The 18,152-nt window shown below is 41.9% G+C and overlaps 3 protein-coding genes across 3 annotated transcripts; 1 reads left to right on the top strand and 2 right to left on the bottom strand.

The window, feature by feature from the left end:
• Nucleotides 1-6,042: 6,042 nt before the first annotated feature.
• Nucleotides 6,043-8,073, bottom strand: LOC128737988 (39S ribosomal protein L48, mitochondrial). The gene is made up of 3 exons (XM_053832781.1): nucleotides 7,965-8,073; nucleotides 7,815-7,895; nucleotides 6,043-6,519 (listed from the first exon to the last, which is right to left on the bottom strand). The coding sequence occupies exons 1-3, from the start codon at nucleotides 7,974-7,976 to the stop codon at nucleotides 6,091-6,093; spliced, it is 522 nt and encodes a 173-aa protein (XP_053688756.1). The 5' UTR covers nucleotides 7,977-8,073; the 3' UTR covers nucleotides 6,043-6,090.
• On the top strand, nucleotides 6,988-8,162 carry LOC128737986 (uncharacterized). Its single transcript, XM_053832779.1, has one exon. It carries the CDS (start codon nucleotides 7,089-7,091, stop codon nucleotides 7,803-7,805), a length of 717 nt encoding a protein of 238 aa, XP_053688754.1. The 5' UTR covers nucleotides 6,988-7,088; the 3' UTR covers nucleotides 7,806-8,162.
• Nucleotides 8,163-16,484: 8,322 nt separating this feature from the next.
• Nucleotides 16,485-18,048, bottom strand: LOC128737984 (venom serine carboxypeptidase). The gene has a single exon (XM_053832776.1). It carries the CDS (start codon nucleotides 17,965-17,967, stop codon nucleotides 16,516-16,518), a length of 1,452 nt encoding a protein of 483 aa, XP_053688751.1. The 5' UTR covers nucleotides 17,968-18,048; the 3' UTR covers nucleotides 16,485-16,515.
• Between the last annotated feature and the right edge of the window lie 104 nt (nucleotides 18,049-18,152).

The following is an 18,152-nucleotide window of genomic DNA, read 5'->3' as shown; positions in this document are numbered from 1 at the left end:
CACTAACCTACATCCAGTACCCAAAACAGTACAATATGGTTAAAGAACAACAAGAAAAGCAATGGTCCCAAATTACTGCCCTGAGGAAATCCAGACTTATTAGTAAATACAGATAAAACGCTGGATCCAAGTTTTATACGAAGCACTCTGCCACTGAGGTATGAGTTCAACCATTTAACCATTTGTTGAGAAGCACCGAGTCGAGATAGTTTCCGCAAGAGTATTGTATGGTCAATTTTATCGAAAGCAGCTGCCAAGTCTATATAGATGACATCAACTTGTTTCTTGTCTTCCATTTCCGAAATACACATCGATGTAAACGCTAGCAGTTTAGTGCGTACAGACCTACCGAGCATAAAACCATGCTGAGCCGTTGAAATGTAATGCACCTTATTCGTGCCAATTTTGTTTAGTGTCATTTCCTCTCCTGACCTTTGACACTGATGATCCGGCCCTTTCGCTAAGTAGCAGTTGCGAGGTGGTTTTGAATCAACCACCACCACGATATCATTCACTTCTATTGGCTTAACTACAGTGTACCATTTCGTAGTCCTGGCATGTAATCTCGTAACCATCGACGCCAAAACACATTGGCTTCAATTTGTGATGTACGCCATGAGCGTCGCAATACGCAGCGTGGGCTATCTCTAAATGTACCGCCCGTGTGGCTTAGTACGTTACCAACACACCCCAACGTTTTTTCATTCGTCGGCCGATCATCACAGCTAATGGATCAAAATAATCCACGCCCACAAAGGAAAATGGCCTTGTAAACGCCGTGGGTTTTGCCTTCGCAAGGTTACCCATTAAAGGAGAATAGGAGGCTCTCAAATTTTTGCAGGTCTCGCAGTCTGATATCACCTTTCGGAATAGTACATGAAGCTTTGGAATCCAAAATGTTTGCCGCAGTTCAGTTCAATGCGAATTTGAATAGAATTTTGGTTGCCAATTTACAACACCTATGCAGTCAAAAAGCTAATACGGTGGACCCCCGTTCGTTTGAACGATTCCTCATGCAAACTATCGGGGTTACTTTTTAATTTGACCAACTGGTAACCCGAAATACGCTGAAACCTGTGTGAACTGGCCGCCCTGCTCTTTGTTATTGTTGTGGTGGTTTGTTATAGTTGGCAGTTGCAAGTGCGAATATTGCATTTTCCGATCGGATTTCTATCTTAATCGTTAGCAAAACGAAATGTGAAACCGATTAAACACGCTAGGTCAGTACAAACAAATTGTGTTTATGTGCATGGTCTGCATAAACAAATGATGTCATGTTGAGAATGACATTTGAACCATTTTTAATTTGCACGTCGTGCAAACCAGCGGGGTTCAAATTAAAAAGTATTAAAAATGGTCAAACGAACGGGGGTCCACGGTATACAACAACGTGCAGTATAAAATGCCAGATATGAAGTATTCCACCACGCACACATATAAAGATTTTTTGACATTAGCTGAGGCCCTCGCTGAGGCTGTTTGCAGTAGGAGTAATATCAACAACATCAAATTCCAAACTCCCGGATCCTCTCCTCCACTCTTTGCTCCCCTCTCACTCCTACATCAGCGATCCTCAGCAAATGTCATTCTCGTTGGTGACGAAACCGCAAATTACTTCATGCGGTTGATTTGCTGCTTTGAATGGCTCGCTTATCTTCGGTAGATGCTACATTGTTCTCTGTTTTGGAAATTCCTAATGTTTCGGGTAGCGGAAAATTTACCCGACTCGCAACCGTATCTGGCGGGTTCGGGTAAAAAAAAACTATTGTCGGGTTCGAGTCGGGTACGGGTTCTCAATTTTTTCCAAACCAAGTACAGTCGGGTTCGAATATATAGAAAAACTGCTCTGAAGATATCGAAAAATTCAATTTAAAACGGGATTTTTATGAGCAATTACGCACATTTGATAGAAAAATATTTCTTGAATACCTTTAAATCATTCTAGTGGAAACTAGAGCTTTTTGACAAATTAAATCATTTAATCCAAGGAAGAATATTCCTTTTTAAAGCAATCAGTGATCAACTGATACTGCAACCAGTGGATAACCGGTAAAGCGCGCCCAGTAGATTGGCAGTCCAGTAGTTAACTGGAAGTCCACGCACCCAACTGGTAAAAAGAATTAACTCAGACTAGCGCTAACCTGATAGTTCCCAAGTTCATTTTACTTGCGGGACTTCAGGATTTTCGTCCCTATTGCAGTACTGCTGCTAAACGTGACTTTTTGTGGTTAATTGGATGGTTTCAAAGTGCAATTCACTTACCGGACGTCAAACCACTTGATCCTGTTGCAGTTCCAGTAGGTAGTTCCTAAGTTCAATTTACTTACGGGACGTCACATCCTTTGATCCGATTGCAGCAAAACTGTAGAATGTGGTATTTTCGGTGGAACCCGGTGGTTAACATGTCGAAAAGGAACAACGGCAGTAGCCGTCGTTTGCAATTCGGCTCGTTTGCTTTGCCATGATCCTGATCATCCTGTGGTTGTTGATGAGGTGGCTGTGCTTCTATCGGATTGCACTTTCAATATGAGGATCAAAGTTTAGAAAGCAATCTGCCACTGTCTCCGCCGTTCACAAACCTTCCTCCATTTGCGGCAAATTAATTTCTGTATCAGGATCTTCATTGGCCTCATCATCATTCACGCATCTACATAATTCCTCATTGTTAATAACAGTATCAACTAACAGCACTTGTAAATTCTTCACTGTCATGTCCTCCCCCCCACCTACGAAATCAGTATGACGGCCTCGCGTTTGTCACACATTCCGGCCAAATTGGACGCCAACATGCATTTAATGTTGATGGTTTAAGCGACGCAAGAGCTGATCCTATAAATGTTGCACACTCTTGCATAGAACATGTTTGCCATGTGCTAATGACGGTTATCGAATCGTCCGCTTCCGGTTGGTCGAGAATAAACCGTGTGCCTAAAGGTAACAATTTTTTGGAACGTATAAATTATTCTTTAATCCCAGGGTTGGATCAAGAAAGTTGTGTTCGGCAGCAGAAACATTACTTTCACATTCGGATGAGTAAGATCCATATGACCTGGTGCGATGTCGATCAACAGCAAAACACGAAACGGCAAACCTTTTTCCTCTGAATAATTTCTTACCTCCGGAACGTAATGGTTATCGAGCTAGTTTTGAAATACTTGCTTAGTAACCCAGACCTTTGGGAAAATTTTTTCACAGCAATCCGCAAAAACTATCTGGCAAAGATTTTTAATTATTACCAGAGGTTTATTTTTAATATAGAATTACATTTTATTTCACTGCATTCCCCAAGTAACAACGGTAGCTGAATTGCAAGAGCAATTACTGTTTACAGGTTGATTTAAGACGATCAAAGTCGCATAAAGTAAGTATACGTAAATGGTGTTTGAACAAGCGATGTTTAATATATTTTAAGTTCTTCAAACCAGCTCTCTCTCTCTCTCTCAAAAGCTGATAAACAGGCTAAAGCGCTAAACAATTCTTCTGCTAAACAATCCGCTTCTAAACAGCTATAAACATCGAACCGTTTAAAAGCTGCTGCTTAAAAGCGCTAGAAGCTTTCATTAGGCTCACAGCTTTCAAAATACTTTAAGGGTGTTAAAGTGATTTTACAAACTATATACTACCAAGTTTTCATTCGGCTCACAGTACACATACTCTCAGATCATAGAATTTCACAATACGGCTAGCAGCAAAAATATATGTCAGTTATCTACATTATCGACTGCTTTAGGTGTAAAGATATTCCCACTGTTTGGACCCACTGGATCATATGTTGAGTGCTTATGGACCATCCGAAGATGGCGGATTCAATTCCCGAAAAAAGACATTCATTTTTAATTAAAGTCAGGCCATTGCAAATCATATTTAAGGTTTTTGTCACCCCGCCCCCCCCTTGAAAATTGGCTTGAAAAATCGGGGGGTAAAAAAATAATTTGTAGGATATGAGTCAAATTACTTTTTTTTTTGTATGCCAGAAGGGCATTGGGTTAAAAGGCCACTGCGACTGTATTGTAATTTCAGTTTATAAAATCAATTATCTGTGGGCTCTACAGTCTGAAAAACTCGAAAAATGAGTCTCCGAGTTGAATTAACGCTTCTACCACGAAACAGAAATGGAAATTCGAACAATGGAATTTCCGAAAATCGTCCAAAAAAATTTTCCTTCGTTTTTGTCTTTTTTTCGTATAATTTTGCATAGAAAATAATAACGTATATATTATAATCAAGAATAGAATCGGTTTTCACGTTTAAACCTTAAATAAAAATTCATAAAATCCATGTTTTTTTTGTCCGATTAAAAAATTCACTTTGTTTTTTTTCGCCCCCCCCCCCCTTCAGTGGCCGAACACCGGAAGGACAAAAACTTTATAAAATATTTGTAATGGCCTTATTCGACATTTAAAATATCGCGTTTGACAATGTTCACGGCAAAATAAAAGACTACCCAGGTAACCAATAAGCATTAAAAATAAACAGTAAATCTGTCGTTTATTAGCATCCCTGGTATTTTATGCTGCAGGTTGTTGTTTATCAGCTTTTTGACTGCATAGCTGTTGTAAATTGGCATCCACAATTCTATTTAAATTCTTCTTGTTGGTAACTAGCTGCAAATAAGCATTGTCAGCACTATAAGAGCGCTAGCAGTAAAGTACCCAAGTAACAATTTCAGGCTGATCAAACGCTTTTATAGCTGATTTTATTCAACCTGTGGCTGATCTATGGTTTAGGTTTAGAAATAAAAACCTTTTTTCAGCTCTTAAACATCTAAATCTGGTGATTTTATCAAGCTTCAGGCTAATTAATAGCTGCTTTCGAAGCTGCAATGAAGCTTAATAGAAACTTTTTTGCGCTTTTAAATAGCCAATTTGCGCAATGCTGTCAATTCTATTTTTAGAACGAGAAATAGTTTTGCAATCTACTTTTCCAGTCGTTTAATCAACGCTTCATCAACCTTTATGCAGCCAAAAAAAATCTATCTTTAAATTTAAAAAAATGAAACGCGGCCTTTTTTATTTTGCTGTAAACATGTTTCGAACGCGATATTTTTAATTTCGAATAACTTTAATTCGTATAAGTAAGCTAGCTAATTAAAAATGCATGTCTTTTTTCCGGGAATTGAACCCGCCATCTTTTGATCCATAAGCACTCACCGTATGATCCGCCCCATTTGCATCTGCAGAACAGACAGTGAGAATATCTTTACACCTGAAGCCTAGCCCGCCTAGCGTGAAGCAGTCGATAATGTCGATAACGGATAAGCTTTTGCTGTCAGCCGAATTGCGAAATTCTATGATCTGACAGTAAGTGTGCTGTGAGCCGAAAAAAAACTTGGTAGAAGTTTGTAAAGCCACTTTAACACCTCTAAGCAGCCCTAAAGTAGTTTGAAAGCTGTGAGCCTAATGAAAGCTTCCACTCTACATTTTAACACCTTTAAGCAGCCGTAAAACGGTTTGATGTTTATGGCTGTTGAGAAGCAGATTGTTTAGCAGAATTAAAGCTTGTTTATGAGCTTTTGGGAGAGAACTGGTTTGAAAAACTTAAAGTAGCTTAAACATCGCTTATTTAAACACCATTTAAGTGCTTACTTTATGCAGCTTTGATCGCCTTAAACCAACCCGTTAACAGCCATTGCTCTTGCAATTCAGCTACCGTTGTTACTTGGGTAGCCGCATATTTTGCCAAAATAGCATTTAAGGCAACTTAAATGCTTATTGGCTTGCTTTTAAATTGCATTGGAAATGCTTATTGGTTACCTGGGTATTGATTGACAGCTTTACGCAAATTGGCTATTTAAAAGGGGGAAATTATTAAGTTTCATTGCCGCTTCGAAAGCAGCCATTAACAAGCGCGAAGCTTGATAAAATCGCCAGATTTATAGGTTTAGTAACTGAAAAAAGGTTTTTATTTCTAAAAGTAAACCAAAGTTCAGCCACAGGTTAAATAAAATCAGCTATAAAAGCGTTTGATCAGCTTGAAATTATTACTTGGGTCTTCATCTAGGTTATTATTCAGTTCTGATAATTTCATCATTCTAATCAAGCAGCAAATCGTTTATTTCTGGTTAATCATCTAATGCGTAATATTAACTTTTTATTTCTTATCCCGGGATGAAGTAATTTCACCTAATTTCTGCTTTAGATCGAGCAAATCGCGATCGGGAACAAAGCGAGCGTCTTCCACCTCAGACGTGTGCTCGCTCACGCTCAGAGTGACCCCTTCCGGTAAAGCTTCTTGCAATATTCGCACGAACATCGGATAAAGCGGTGCTTGCAAGCTCGCAATTTGTACATTACGCTCGTAGACGGTCAGTTTATACTCACTCTCGATAATCGCCGAAGCGGGCTTAAACTTTTGCACGTTGAGCTTGCGCGGCGGCTGAGCCCAGGAGTCCACCGTGTCCAGGTCCATCGTGTCCGCAACGTTGTAGATGAACTTTTGGTAACTTTCCAGTATCGGATAGTCATAACCCTTGATGGTGAAGTTAAGCGTATTGTAGACAGGATACTTGGGACGAAGTTTCTGCAAAACAGGTAATGTGCACAAAAAGGATTACTCTTTACTATAGTAAATAAAGTGTTTGATATAGTATTAAAGTTCAAATGTGAACCTGTAAAAACTCTACTATAGAAAAGATTTAGCCCCTTCCTAAGAAAATCGGTTCAGTATTTTAAGTTAAAAACCTGTAGTGAGAAACCGCTCCCACGCTAGTTTCGCCAATGGTTTATTCTAATTTGGCTTTCCACTAACGTTCCATATGAGAAACTAACCATTATATGTGATCTGGACATGGAACAGGATCACCATTCAGTAAAATGAATTTTCTTTAAAAAACACTTATAGACCACTGTGCATTGGTGCTATTTTACTCAAATTTTAGGCAAGTCTTCTAGCACTGCATTATCAGAGAAAACATCGACTGTCAAAAAAACGATAAGATAACCTCCAATCTGTCAGTTGGAAAAAAGCTGAAAAAAAGTAGCTTGAGCTTCATGTTTTTTTTCTAGTATCGTAACGGTTTCTAGCATTTCACTAAGTTTAATTCAAGAAATAAAAATAAATACAGTGTACCAAAGAGTGTTCGCTTGAAAATGCCTCGCCGACTACGTGACCGTCCAAGAAAAGTTCCTGGCGGTTTGGGTGCTGAAAAGTCGAAATCAGATGCAAAGATGATGCCACCCCCTGCATCAAGCCAAGCTTCCTCCAGCCGACCGAAGCCAGCTACATGGCGTTCACAAGCTGACGCAAGCGATATATCGCAATCATCGGGAGCCGAGGAGCAAAGTCCTCGACGACGTGCACCATCCACATCCGGACAACGTGAGCAAGCTGGTCCGTCCGGAGTTGGCAGAAAACCGCCTGCATCCAGACCGTCAAACTCGACTTCATCGGAAAGTGACGGAACAAGTCCGGAAAAGCAGAGCGCTGGACGTTTTGTACGGCGTTCGCGGTCCGAATCCCGGGCATCGCCCCAGTCAGATAACAATCGGGGACAACGCCGGGTGCGTTCTGAAGCACGTGCAGCGTCAGGAGTACGCGCTCTGCAGGAAATTCGCAAACTGCAAGAAACGACCAACCTGTTAATCCCAAAACTGGCCTTTGCTCGCGTATTTCGTGAGGTGCTTATGGAGTACAGCCACCGAGATTTGCGAGTCACAGCCGATGCACTTATAGCGTTGCAGGAATCGGCCGAGACCTATGCAGTACAACTTTTCGAGGACTCCTACCGGTGCACTTTGCATCGCGAACGGGTAACACTTACGCCAAAGGATATGCATTTGACTCTTTATATGCGACATGGGCGGTAATAAACTTACCTCCAAGTAATCCGGTTCATACATGCTGCCTCCGCTGGAGAACGGGCGAATGCACCTACCGGCAGCCAAGCGACGACAAATCTATTTTCATTGCCAATGGAAACAAAATGATTTAGTGATAGATTTAATTAGATTTTTTTATTTGCTCACCCTAAATAACATTCTTTAACTTTCGATTGACGTTTCGCTTTTTTTTTATTATTTGTTTGCACCGTTTGCACGCGTGAAAAATGAAAACTTTCAGTGACAGGTTTGATTCAGGTTATGTAACAGTCGAACTATGGGAAATAATATGTTGCAGACGGCAAAAAAAAAGTACAATGCGTGTTCATGAAACATACTTTTCGATTAGCAGTCTGATGTACTGATTAGAGAATAAAAGAAATAATAAATAGTAATTTTGTGTTTTTCTGTAAAAAAAAGAGACGGGTAAGTATTTTTACATTTGCGAATTCTACAATATTACCGCAAAAGTTAGGAGTGATTTATTTTACGCTTGTTATTTTTTTTAGCTATCCACGAACATTTTCGGAAGTTTTTCACAGCATTTTTCATAGCGGTTCATATTATGCAATTTTTAACATTAACAAGGAAGAATTGAATTTTTTTTTGAAAATTGTTTCTTGATGTTTTGAAAGAGGTTTTTTCGATTTTTCCGTAGAGAATGTTTGGAATAAAAGATTACTTTCGAGTCCATTTCATTCTCAAAATTAGAAAAAAAATATTGTTAAACTATGCCCATGACAAAATTACACGAAATTTTGACGCCTTTTGGCCCAAATCTGTACAATAATTTCAAAAAATTCGTTGCGGCCATCAATATACTTATATCAATGACAAGTTACTGTGGGATTCCAGAAAAATTCCTATTTTAAACTCAGTTTTTTTACAAACTTTTTCACAGTAGTGGAAAACTCCAAAAAATAGATGAAAAAACTATGTTACGCTGCATTTTTTCAAGTTTTAAATCTCACTTATATTCCTAATTTAAGATCAATTTTAATATCCACTGCCAAGTCTAATTTCAACTTTGATCTAGTTTAGTTAAAAAAGTCTAATTTAAAACCAGGAAAGAAAAAGTATAAATGGAGTAGGAAAATTGAGAGGCGACAACAGAAAAAGAGAAAACATAAAAAAGGCAACCGGGATAAAAAGAAAACTAATACGTAAAAGAAAAGGAACAAAAGCAGAACGTAATAAGGGGCAGAACGGAACAGATGAAAGCAAAAAAAATAGTAAAGGAGTTAACGGGATAGAAAAGGAATGGAATGGGAAAATGCGACAGAAAGGAAAACAGAAAAACCGACGAAAGGAGAAGGCAAAACTACAGAAAAAGATGAACAACAGAAGATAGAACGAGAAAGTCGGAGAGCAAAGGGGAAAAAAGGGACCCAAAAACGGAGCATTATAGAGTAAAAACGGAACAAAGGACGAAAAATGAGTAGGGGGAGTGTTAGAAAATGGCAAAAACGGGAAACAAAAAAGGAAAAAAACAAAAAAACGCGAAAGAAATATTTGAAAAATGAATGAGAAACAAGAAGCAAAATCGAGAGATAAAGAGGCAAACGGATAGAAAAAGAAAAAATGTGAGAGCAAAAATAAAGAAAACAGTACAGATAAGAAAAAATTGAATAAAAAGTGGACGAACTGGTAAAGAGAAAAAATGGGTCGAAAAAGGGTAACAAGTGTGAAAGAGTAAGAAGAAATATGTCAATCCTAATTTCAAGTGAAACTCAACGTTGTATTAATACTGCATCAATATTTGAACCTCAAATACCTAATATCGGGCACCAACTTTACAAAAAGGGCCAATTTGCAAAATGTAAACAAACCGAGTGAGAGTTATTTTCTGCTGGACTAGCGTAGGAAAAGAAACCCTCACTCGGTTTGTTTACATTTTGCTGATGGACCCTTTTGAAAAGTTGGTGTCGAATTGCCGATATATTTAGTAGCCTCCGATAAACTGACAACAAATGGTGGAAATATCAATTTGTTTTTATTTTATGGTGAAATGCAATGCAAATTTGTCAAGTGAGGTTGTATGCCGCTACGGGTTAACTTAAATTTAAACTTTCAAAAATTAAACCTAAATTTTAAAAAATTTATACTTTAAAATTTTAATTCCAGTTTCAAGTCTAATTTCAAATGTACTACTTACTTACTTCTACCAGCAGAGAGCCGGAATGGCTCTTGTCGTATCGAGCATTCGTCTTCACTGTATTCGGTCCCGGGTTACTCGTCACCGATTCGTTAAGCGTCTGGACAGCGACACACGCAAGTCGACTTCAACCTAATCGAGCCATCTAGCACGTTGGGCCCCTCTGTTCCTGATGCCGATGCATGGGATTCTTGAAGAGAACGGATTCAATTGTACAGTCGTCCGGCATCCTTGCGACGTGGTCGACCCACCATTGTCTCTCAACATTCGCCAGGTATGATGGGATTCTCTTCAAGTAGCGCCTATAACATCTTTCGTTCAAATACGGTAAGTGCACGTAAGTATGTCTTCCGTAAGCAAGATTACTGTTTCTGTAGAGGACTACCAGGTCTGATAAGCGTTTTGTACAGCTTTGTGTTTTCAGTTTTGCCGAGCAGGGCTTCCAGCTTGAACGCGTTGTTAAATCCCCTTACTCGTATTATTGTGGGCAGTGATAAAAGATCCGAAATTTACGAATACGAACTCATCAACCACTTCTAGCTCATCGCCGTCAATAGTCACTGTCCGTGGTCGGCAAACGCTATTTTCTCTGGAGCCGCCTCCTACCATATGTTTGGTTTTCGACACATCTGATAGTCACGGTGAATGAATTATTCAGTTTTCACGTGTCAACTCGTCCCAAACAGAATTCTCAATGGGTCAATCAAAGGGTTACAAGCTACTACAAAGGAGATCGTGCTAAAGCCGTTCGGCACTACGGCTAACTATTGCAACCCGTATACGAAACAAGAGTTCGTGTCAGCCAGTAATTGCTGCAGAATCTAGAATCTTTACAAGCTTTACACTTTACACGGACAGTGAACTCAAAGAAGCCTAAAGCGGAATCCCAAACGGTTCTGGCCGGTTATGAACTGTAAGCAGTGTCTTCAAAACTGAGCCGGTGGCTTCACGAGTAATCGACGGTGCTCCTCAAAATGTGCCAGAAGGTTCCAAAATGTACTTAAGGTTAAGATGCGAGTTATTTGCTTTTAAGAAACAGATGTTGCAGCCTGCAATTAACAAGCTGAAACTATCTTTGCAACCGAGCTCAGATTAATGGTCCACCGATCATCTTCAAGAACGGAATCGTTCTTGTTTTCTGTTTCCAAGAAAAAGGATCACATGATTTTGCAATCAATGTGGTTTCCCACTAGGGAGCAATATTTGACGTTTACGTTTTTCACTATTCGTCAATGATATATGGGGAGTGTTAGCTCGAGCATGCGGATGATTTAAAGTTTGTTCCTCAGTAAAAAGTCTTTCGAATCCAATCCCCGACAATCTCCGTGTTGTGTTGTTCATGTAAATATTTCGATTTCTATGTTTCGAGTAGTAATTGCAACCAACAACTGCTGCTCTCAAGAGCTTAAGTTATTTAGTTAGTGTTTTCAATTATTATGTAGACAACAGCGTGAGACCAAACGGGAAATAAAATGAACAACATGGGAATGGGAAGGAAAAATGGAACTGTTGTTCATGTGAATATAAGATAAAATGGAACGACAAAGAAAACAGAGTAATGAAACCGAAAAAAAAACAAGAGAAAATGGAAAATAAAGAAAAGTGAAATGAGTGGAGACCGTTACTCAGTTGGTTCGGGATTGCTTACAGTGTGAGGATCCTATCAAAGTGATCCCTCTTCTGAAGAAGGATGCCGACCTAAATGCGATGAACTTAATCTCCTTCAAAATTGGTCTGAATAAAAAATATCGCAGCGTCGCCAATCCGAATCCAAACGCTATTGGGCTTCGCCTAACACTACCTCGTGTTGAGATAACCCCGGTTGGCGATTTTTTATCCGCCAACACCGAGCCGGGCTCTTCGCAAATGGAGTCCGCCTAGATACAACGGACCGTACAATTCTCGATTCGGCTCCAGCTCCACCTTTACGTCGCTGGCTATCGGAATGCATCGATTCTAGCACTTTGGGAACTCCTGACCTCCCCGCCGTAGTCGCGCCTATCCTGGCTGCGTTCAACAGTCGTCCTGGTCTTACGTGCGGTTGCGGGGCACGGAGTTTCCAACATTGCATTCATGGCAAGTACGAACTTTCAAGCCCGCATCGTCCCACCGAACCGCTCTGCGCTTCTAGGCCATTAGACCCCAACGTTCCTGCCTTCCATGGACGACGCAGAACTGGTACCTCAACATTAGAGTCAAACAATGCAGCTGCTGCATCTAGCGATATGGAAGATAACCGTCCCATGCGCTGTTACTACCAGAACGTGCGAGGATTACGGACAAAGGTAGACTCATTCTTTCTCGCTGCTAGCGAGTGCGACTACGATGTTATTGTGTTGACCGAGACATGGCTGGACGAATGTTTATACAGTGGCGCAACTGTTCTGCAATGGGTTTGCTGTCCATCGCACCGATCGTAACCTCTCGAACAGTAGAAAACCCCGTGGCGGAGGTGTCCTGATTGCTGTTTCAACTCGATGGAACAGCTATATTAATCCAACGCCTGTGTCCAATGCTATAGAGCAGCTATGGATTAAAATCGCTACGCCTCGTCGAGTTGTGAGTGTGGGTGTCATCTATTTGCGGATCGTCGAAACGATATTAGCAGCATTCATGAGCACGAGGACTCTATCGGTGCTGTTGTCTTCAACTTGGAACTCAGTGATTATGCTCTGCAGTCTATAATCTATAATCAACCTCAGCTTCGGTGGTGCAAGTCGAGTGACGGGTCATTCCAGGTCGACTCCCTAATGGCTTTATCTGCTGCCAGTTCTACACTTATCGACGGTTTTGCCCTCCATGGGTTGATGCAAGTCAATGGTATTGCCAACAAAAAAGCTAGATTTCTTGATTTGGTCTTGACTAACGAGGCCTCAACACCAGTCTGCACCGTTTCGCAAGCAATTGAGCCTTTGATCACTTTCGACGCAGGCCATCCTGCTTTGGGCGTCCTGTTGAATCTCCCAACGCCGATCATTTTTGAGGATGCCTTCGGAAATGATGGTACACCGGACTTTCGCAAAGCTGATCATGACGGAATCAGATCCGCTATCTCTCGCGTTGACTGGCAGATAATAAACTCTGCTACATTGATTGACGACGCCGTCGATTATTTCCAGCGAACAATCTTAAACGTGATTAGTGAATTCCCAAGTAGCACACTTTAGGTCCATTTAGTTGTAGCAACTGGATTACGACTGAAATTAGTCATATTTCGGTTACCACAACAACTTTGCAACAATCGTGCTAGTAGGGTTTGTACCCGACGCCCACCCGCCTTGTAAACCTCCTTGGTCGAATAATCACCTACGCAGACTAAAACGGCTGAGAGCTAGAGCTCTACGATGATACTGCCGGAATCGTTCTCACCTCGCAAAACAGGAATTCAACCTTGCGAGTAACGATTACAAGAAACTGGACAGATTTCTGTACCAACGAAATGTTCTCCGTACACATTTGGCATTTCGTAAATTCCAAGAAGAAAGAGGTTGGTCTGCCGATGTCAGTTCACCTTGGGGAACAAGTTGCCAACAACACTTTAGGAATTCGTTCAACGAACGCTCTGCCTCACCTGCACAAATCGCCATTGCGTTCAACGACTGTCCTAGTGATACTTTGAGCTTCGCTCCGTACATTGCGAACCAAATTTTCGATTTTAGCTTTCTGGCCGAAAACGAACAATCTGGCGAAATTTGGTTCAAATTCGTGAAGGTCGATTACACGGGGCTCGGACGCTTCGCGTGGAATGACCCATATGTAAATTCAAGTCTAATATAATGGTGGGTATGAAATGGAGAGAGTTACCTGGAAGGAGCGTCAAACATAGCTCTGGCTCTCTCAAGCTCCCACTTGGCGCCTCCACGCAGATCTAAGCCAAATGATGACGGGCTTACCCGGAAATGCTTCATGTATTTACTGAAGCAGCTAAGCTAGGAGGTGCGAACTAGAGCACCTGTTCTCCAGGTGAGGGGCGGCTCACACAGCGTCTGTCTCGTAACGGGCGGTTGAATATGAAATGCTGTATCCCGCAAGCTATATCTAACATGACAGACCCATCAGCGGGATGTAGGTATCGCGACCCCGGTGAGGTAGTATACAGAAAACTCAATTACCACGAACAACGAACAAAGAAATTCAGGACGGAACAATCGGTATAGGACACGGCAAGGGACAAGGAAACGATTAAGGGATGATTGGAAACTTGGTACCTGGAATGTCCGAACTCTCCATGAACCGGCACGGGCTGGCTTGCTTGCTCGAGAGCTGCATCAATTCGAAGTGGAGATCGCTGCTATTCAGGAAATTCGGTGGCCAAATTCCGGAGAAAAGGAGTTCCGTGCAGTAGACCCTATTGCAGGCACTTCTTTCAAATACCACATCTACTACAGTGGCGGTAAGAAAGCAGAACATGGAGTCGGCTTCGTAGTGTTTGGAAAACAAAAGCAACGAGTTATCCGGTGGAGGCCCGTAGATAACCGTATATGTGTGCTGAGGATTAAGGGCAAATTCTTCAACTATAGCCTAATCAACTTATACCCACCGACAAATGATAAATCCGATGATGCTAAAGACGAGTTTTACGACAGGCTTGAGAGGACCTATGGAGAGTGCCCAAAACACGACGTGAAAATCATCATCGGAGATGCAAACGCGCAGATCGGGAGGGAGGAATTCTTCCGTCCAGTTATTGGAAGACATATACAAGGTGCTTTTCCGAATCCTGTTCTGCAGACTGAGACCGTTAGCGGAGTCCTTCGTCGGCGAATACCAAGCTGGTTTTCGTGAGGGTCGCTCCACGACGGATCAGATGTTTACCCTGCGCCAGTTGCTAGCCAAGTTCCGGGAGTACAACTTGCAGACACACCATCTGTTTGTGGACTTTAAAGCGGCGTACGATTCAGTTAAACGGAATGAGCTGTGGCAGGTAATGCTAGAACATGGTTTTCCGACGAAACTAGTTACGCTGATTCGTGCGACGTTGGACGGATCCAAATTATACGTTAGAATAGCGGGTGAGACCTCAGCTGCTTTCGTGACGTTGGATGGACTGAAGCAAGGGGATGCACTCTCTAACCTGCTATTCAACATTGCCTTGGAAGGTGCGTTACGAAAGGAATGGAACTATCATCACGAAATCTCACATGCTTCTTGGTTTTGCGGACGACGTCAATATCATCGGAATCAACCGTAGAGCAGTGGAAGAGGCCTTCAGGCCCTTTAAAAGGGAAGCTGCAAGATTGGGACTTACCATTAATACCGCCAAAACGAAGTACATGGTTGCTGGTAGGGAACGTGGGAGCCCAAGTGGTGTTGGTGCCGAGGTGGAGTTAGATGGGGAACGATATGAAGTAGTGGAGGAATTTATATACCTTAGTACACTCGTGACATGTGACAACGATGTAAGCCGCGAAGTGAAACGACAAGTTGCAGCCGCGAATCGGGCTTTCTACGGATTACGTACCCAGCTGAAGTCCCGTAGTTTGCAAATTTTGCACAAAACTGGCGCTCTACAGAACATTAATCCTCCCGGTGGCCCTTTACGGACACGAATCATGGACGCTCAAGGAAGCTGATCGGCGAGTGCTTGGGGTTTTTGAGCGTAAAATTCTGCGATCTATACTTGGTGGCAAAATGGAGTGTGGCGCAGACGCATGAATCACAAGCTGTACCAAGTATACAAATATGCTGATATAGTGAAGGTAGTGCAATGTGGCAGGCTGCGGTGGGCTGGACACGTGACCAGAATGCCCGATGAAAGAGTAGCCAAAACTATTTTCAGCAGAGAACCAGGAAGAGGCCGTAGACTCCGAGGCAGACCCCGAACCCCCGCGGTGGGTGTGTGCTGTCGAAGACGATGCACGTTCAGCTGGTGTTCGTGGGGATTGGAGAACGGCAGCCCAGGACCGTCTAATGTTCAAGTTAGATTCAACTTAAATTTTAAATTCCAATTTCAAATGCAACTCTAAATTTAAATCCGATGTACGTCCAATTTCAATTCTAATTTTAAGTTCAATTGCGAGCGAAATTCCATTTCAAAGTTCCAGTGAAATTACTCCAAATTGAAGTCCATTTAAGTGCAATTTGAAATAAAGCTTCAAGCCCAAATTAGTCGAAATTCAAACTTAATTTAACATCATATGGCAAGTCCGATATCAATTCTAATTTGTAGTTCAGTTCCAAGTCTAGTTTCTAGTTTAATTTTAACTTTGATTGGAAATCCAATTGCACCCAGAAGTCCGAAGTTTTCAACCTAATCGGTTGGTTTTTTTTTGATAAGTAATACCTAGTTTCTCCTTCCTGCGATAACTCGATTTTCCAGGTCAAATCATTCTTCCGAAAGATCGGCTGACCAACGGTTTGTTTATGTCTGAGCACTTAAGTGGTTAATCCTTAACTCGAGAACGAACAATAAGGCGTGAATTTTTTTAACATTTAAACATTTTTAAAGCATATGCATTGGATCCAAAAATGAGCATATATTCGGACAAAAAAGAAAAAAAAAAATGTTCACAAGTATTATTTAATCTCTGGAATTGGTTATTATTAGTGCCCTCGTTTTGCAACTCTCCTAGCGAATCCCTTACCGTGCGTCAGTCTCATGATCAGATCCAGAGCCCACTTGGGCTGATCCTTCGGTACCATGTGGCCCGCGTTACGTACCAGCACTTCCACCAGGTTTCCCGCTTCCTTAGCATAGCCGGCAATTTCGCCGTCGACTTTCCAGATGTATCGTGGTGCCTTCAGGTATTGCTCGTGACCCGGAAAACTTAGATGATGCAAGAAGTTCACCGTCAACGGATAGGCCACGATAATGTCCAGCTGTCCATTGTAGATGGCAACGCGATACTTCGTCAGCAGTTCTTGCAGATACGGGACGACCGATTTCATCACATCCTGCTTCAGATGTTGTTCGACCTTGTTTTCACTGTCCAAATCGTGGAAGGAGTTGTTTCCAACATGGATCGCCCGCCGCGTTTCCGGCAGCTGCAAGAATTCGCCCATATATTGATCTTTCTTGTCGGGTTTTGTTTCCAGATAATTGAAGTAGGTTTCGAAGCCGGACACGTTTTTGAACAGCGAACCGCTCGCGGTTTGATCTCCATTGATTAACTCATCGAAAACCTCGAACGCACAGTCGAAGTCGTTTTTACTGATACAATCCCGGCCCTTCTTTTCGTACTCGTGGAATTGGTCTCTTGCATTGGCATCAATAAGTCCAAGCTGATACAGGTAATCTCCATAGTACAACTGGTGGAACGGGTCACACAGCCCGTTACCGATGGCTAGTCCTTTAAGATTGATTTTAACTTTAGAATTGTCGTTTTGACGATGAATCGTATGTGCTACGGCTGGCACATATTTGCCAGCATAAGATTCGCCTGTAACGAAGAAGTTGTGGCTTTGGAGGTTTGGAAATAGTTGGAAGAACTGCATCAGTGCATTGTGTAGATTAGCTCCCACTTGCTCCTCATTTACACTGTAACCTTCGTCGTGATCAGTAAAACTGAACCCGGCTCCAACGGGATTATCAATGTAAATCAGATGATGATTCAAATGCCAGGAAAATTTTCGTGGGACCAGTTTCATGTCTGATCCAACCGAAAAGGGACCGTTTTCAGTAAATAAACCGTACAGCGACGAGGCTCCGGGTCCACCCTGCAGCCACAACACTACAGGTGCATCATTCTGAGCCTCATTGTGCGCCGCAAAATACCAGAAAAACAGATTAGAGTTGTACGTCTCGTTCACCGTAAAATAACCGGAATAGCTCTCAACATCGGACGGAAAACTACCGTTGACCACCTTCGCCGCTTGCCGTCCGGCTTCGGTGGAACCATTTTTAATGAACGGCGTTAGAAACAGTGGCTGACCGAAGTCTTTATCGTCGCCGAAATTGAGCCGGCGTACACCTTGCAGACTGGGGTAAGGATTCACGAACAGTCGCCCGTAGGCGGTTCCCGCAAGTAGCAGGGAAAACGCCAGCTGCACAATCATCCTCTTTAAAGTTACTTGTTATTGAGGCTGAGCACAACAAGCGATAATCAAATTACTTCTTGTTAAAGATCTATCGAGAGAATAAAAAAACCGAAACCGTCCGAAACGAAGGATGAAACGGGACTAAACGTAAGCCAAAGAAACGGTAAATCAAAAGGAGTGTTGCACGAGCAAGCAGTGATGTC

This window comes from Sabethes cyaneus, chromosome 2 (assembly GCF_943734655.1).
Source record: "Sabethes cyaneus chromosome 2, idSabCyanKW18_F2, whole genome shotgun sequence".
Lineage (NCBI taxonomy): Eukaryota > Metazoa > Arthropoda > Insecta > Diptera > Culicidae > Sabethes > Sabethes cyaneus.
This window is presented reverse-complemented; position numbering and strand designations above follow the sequence as displayed.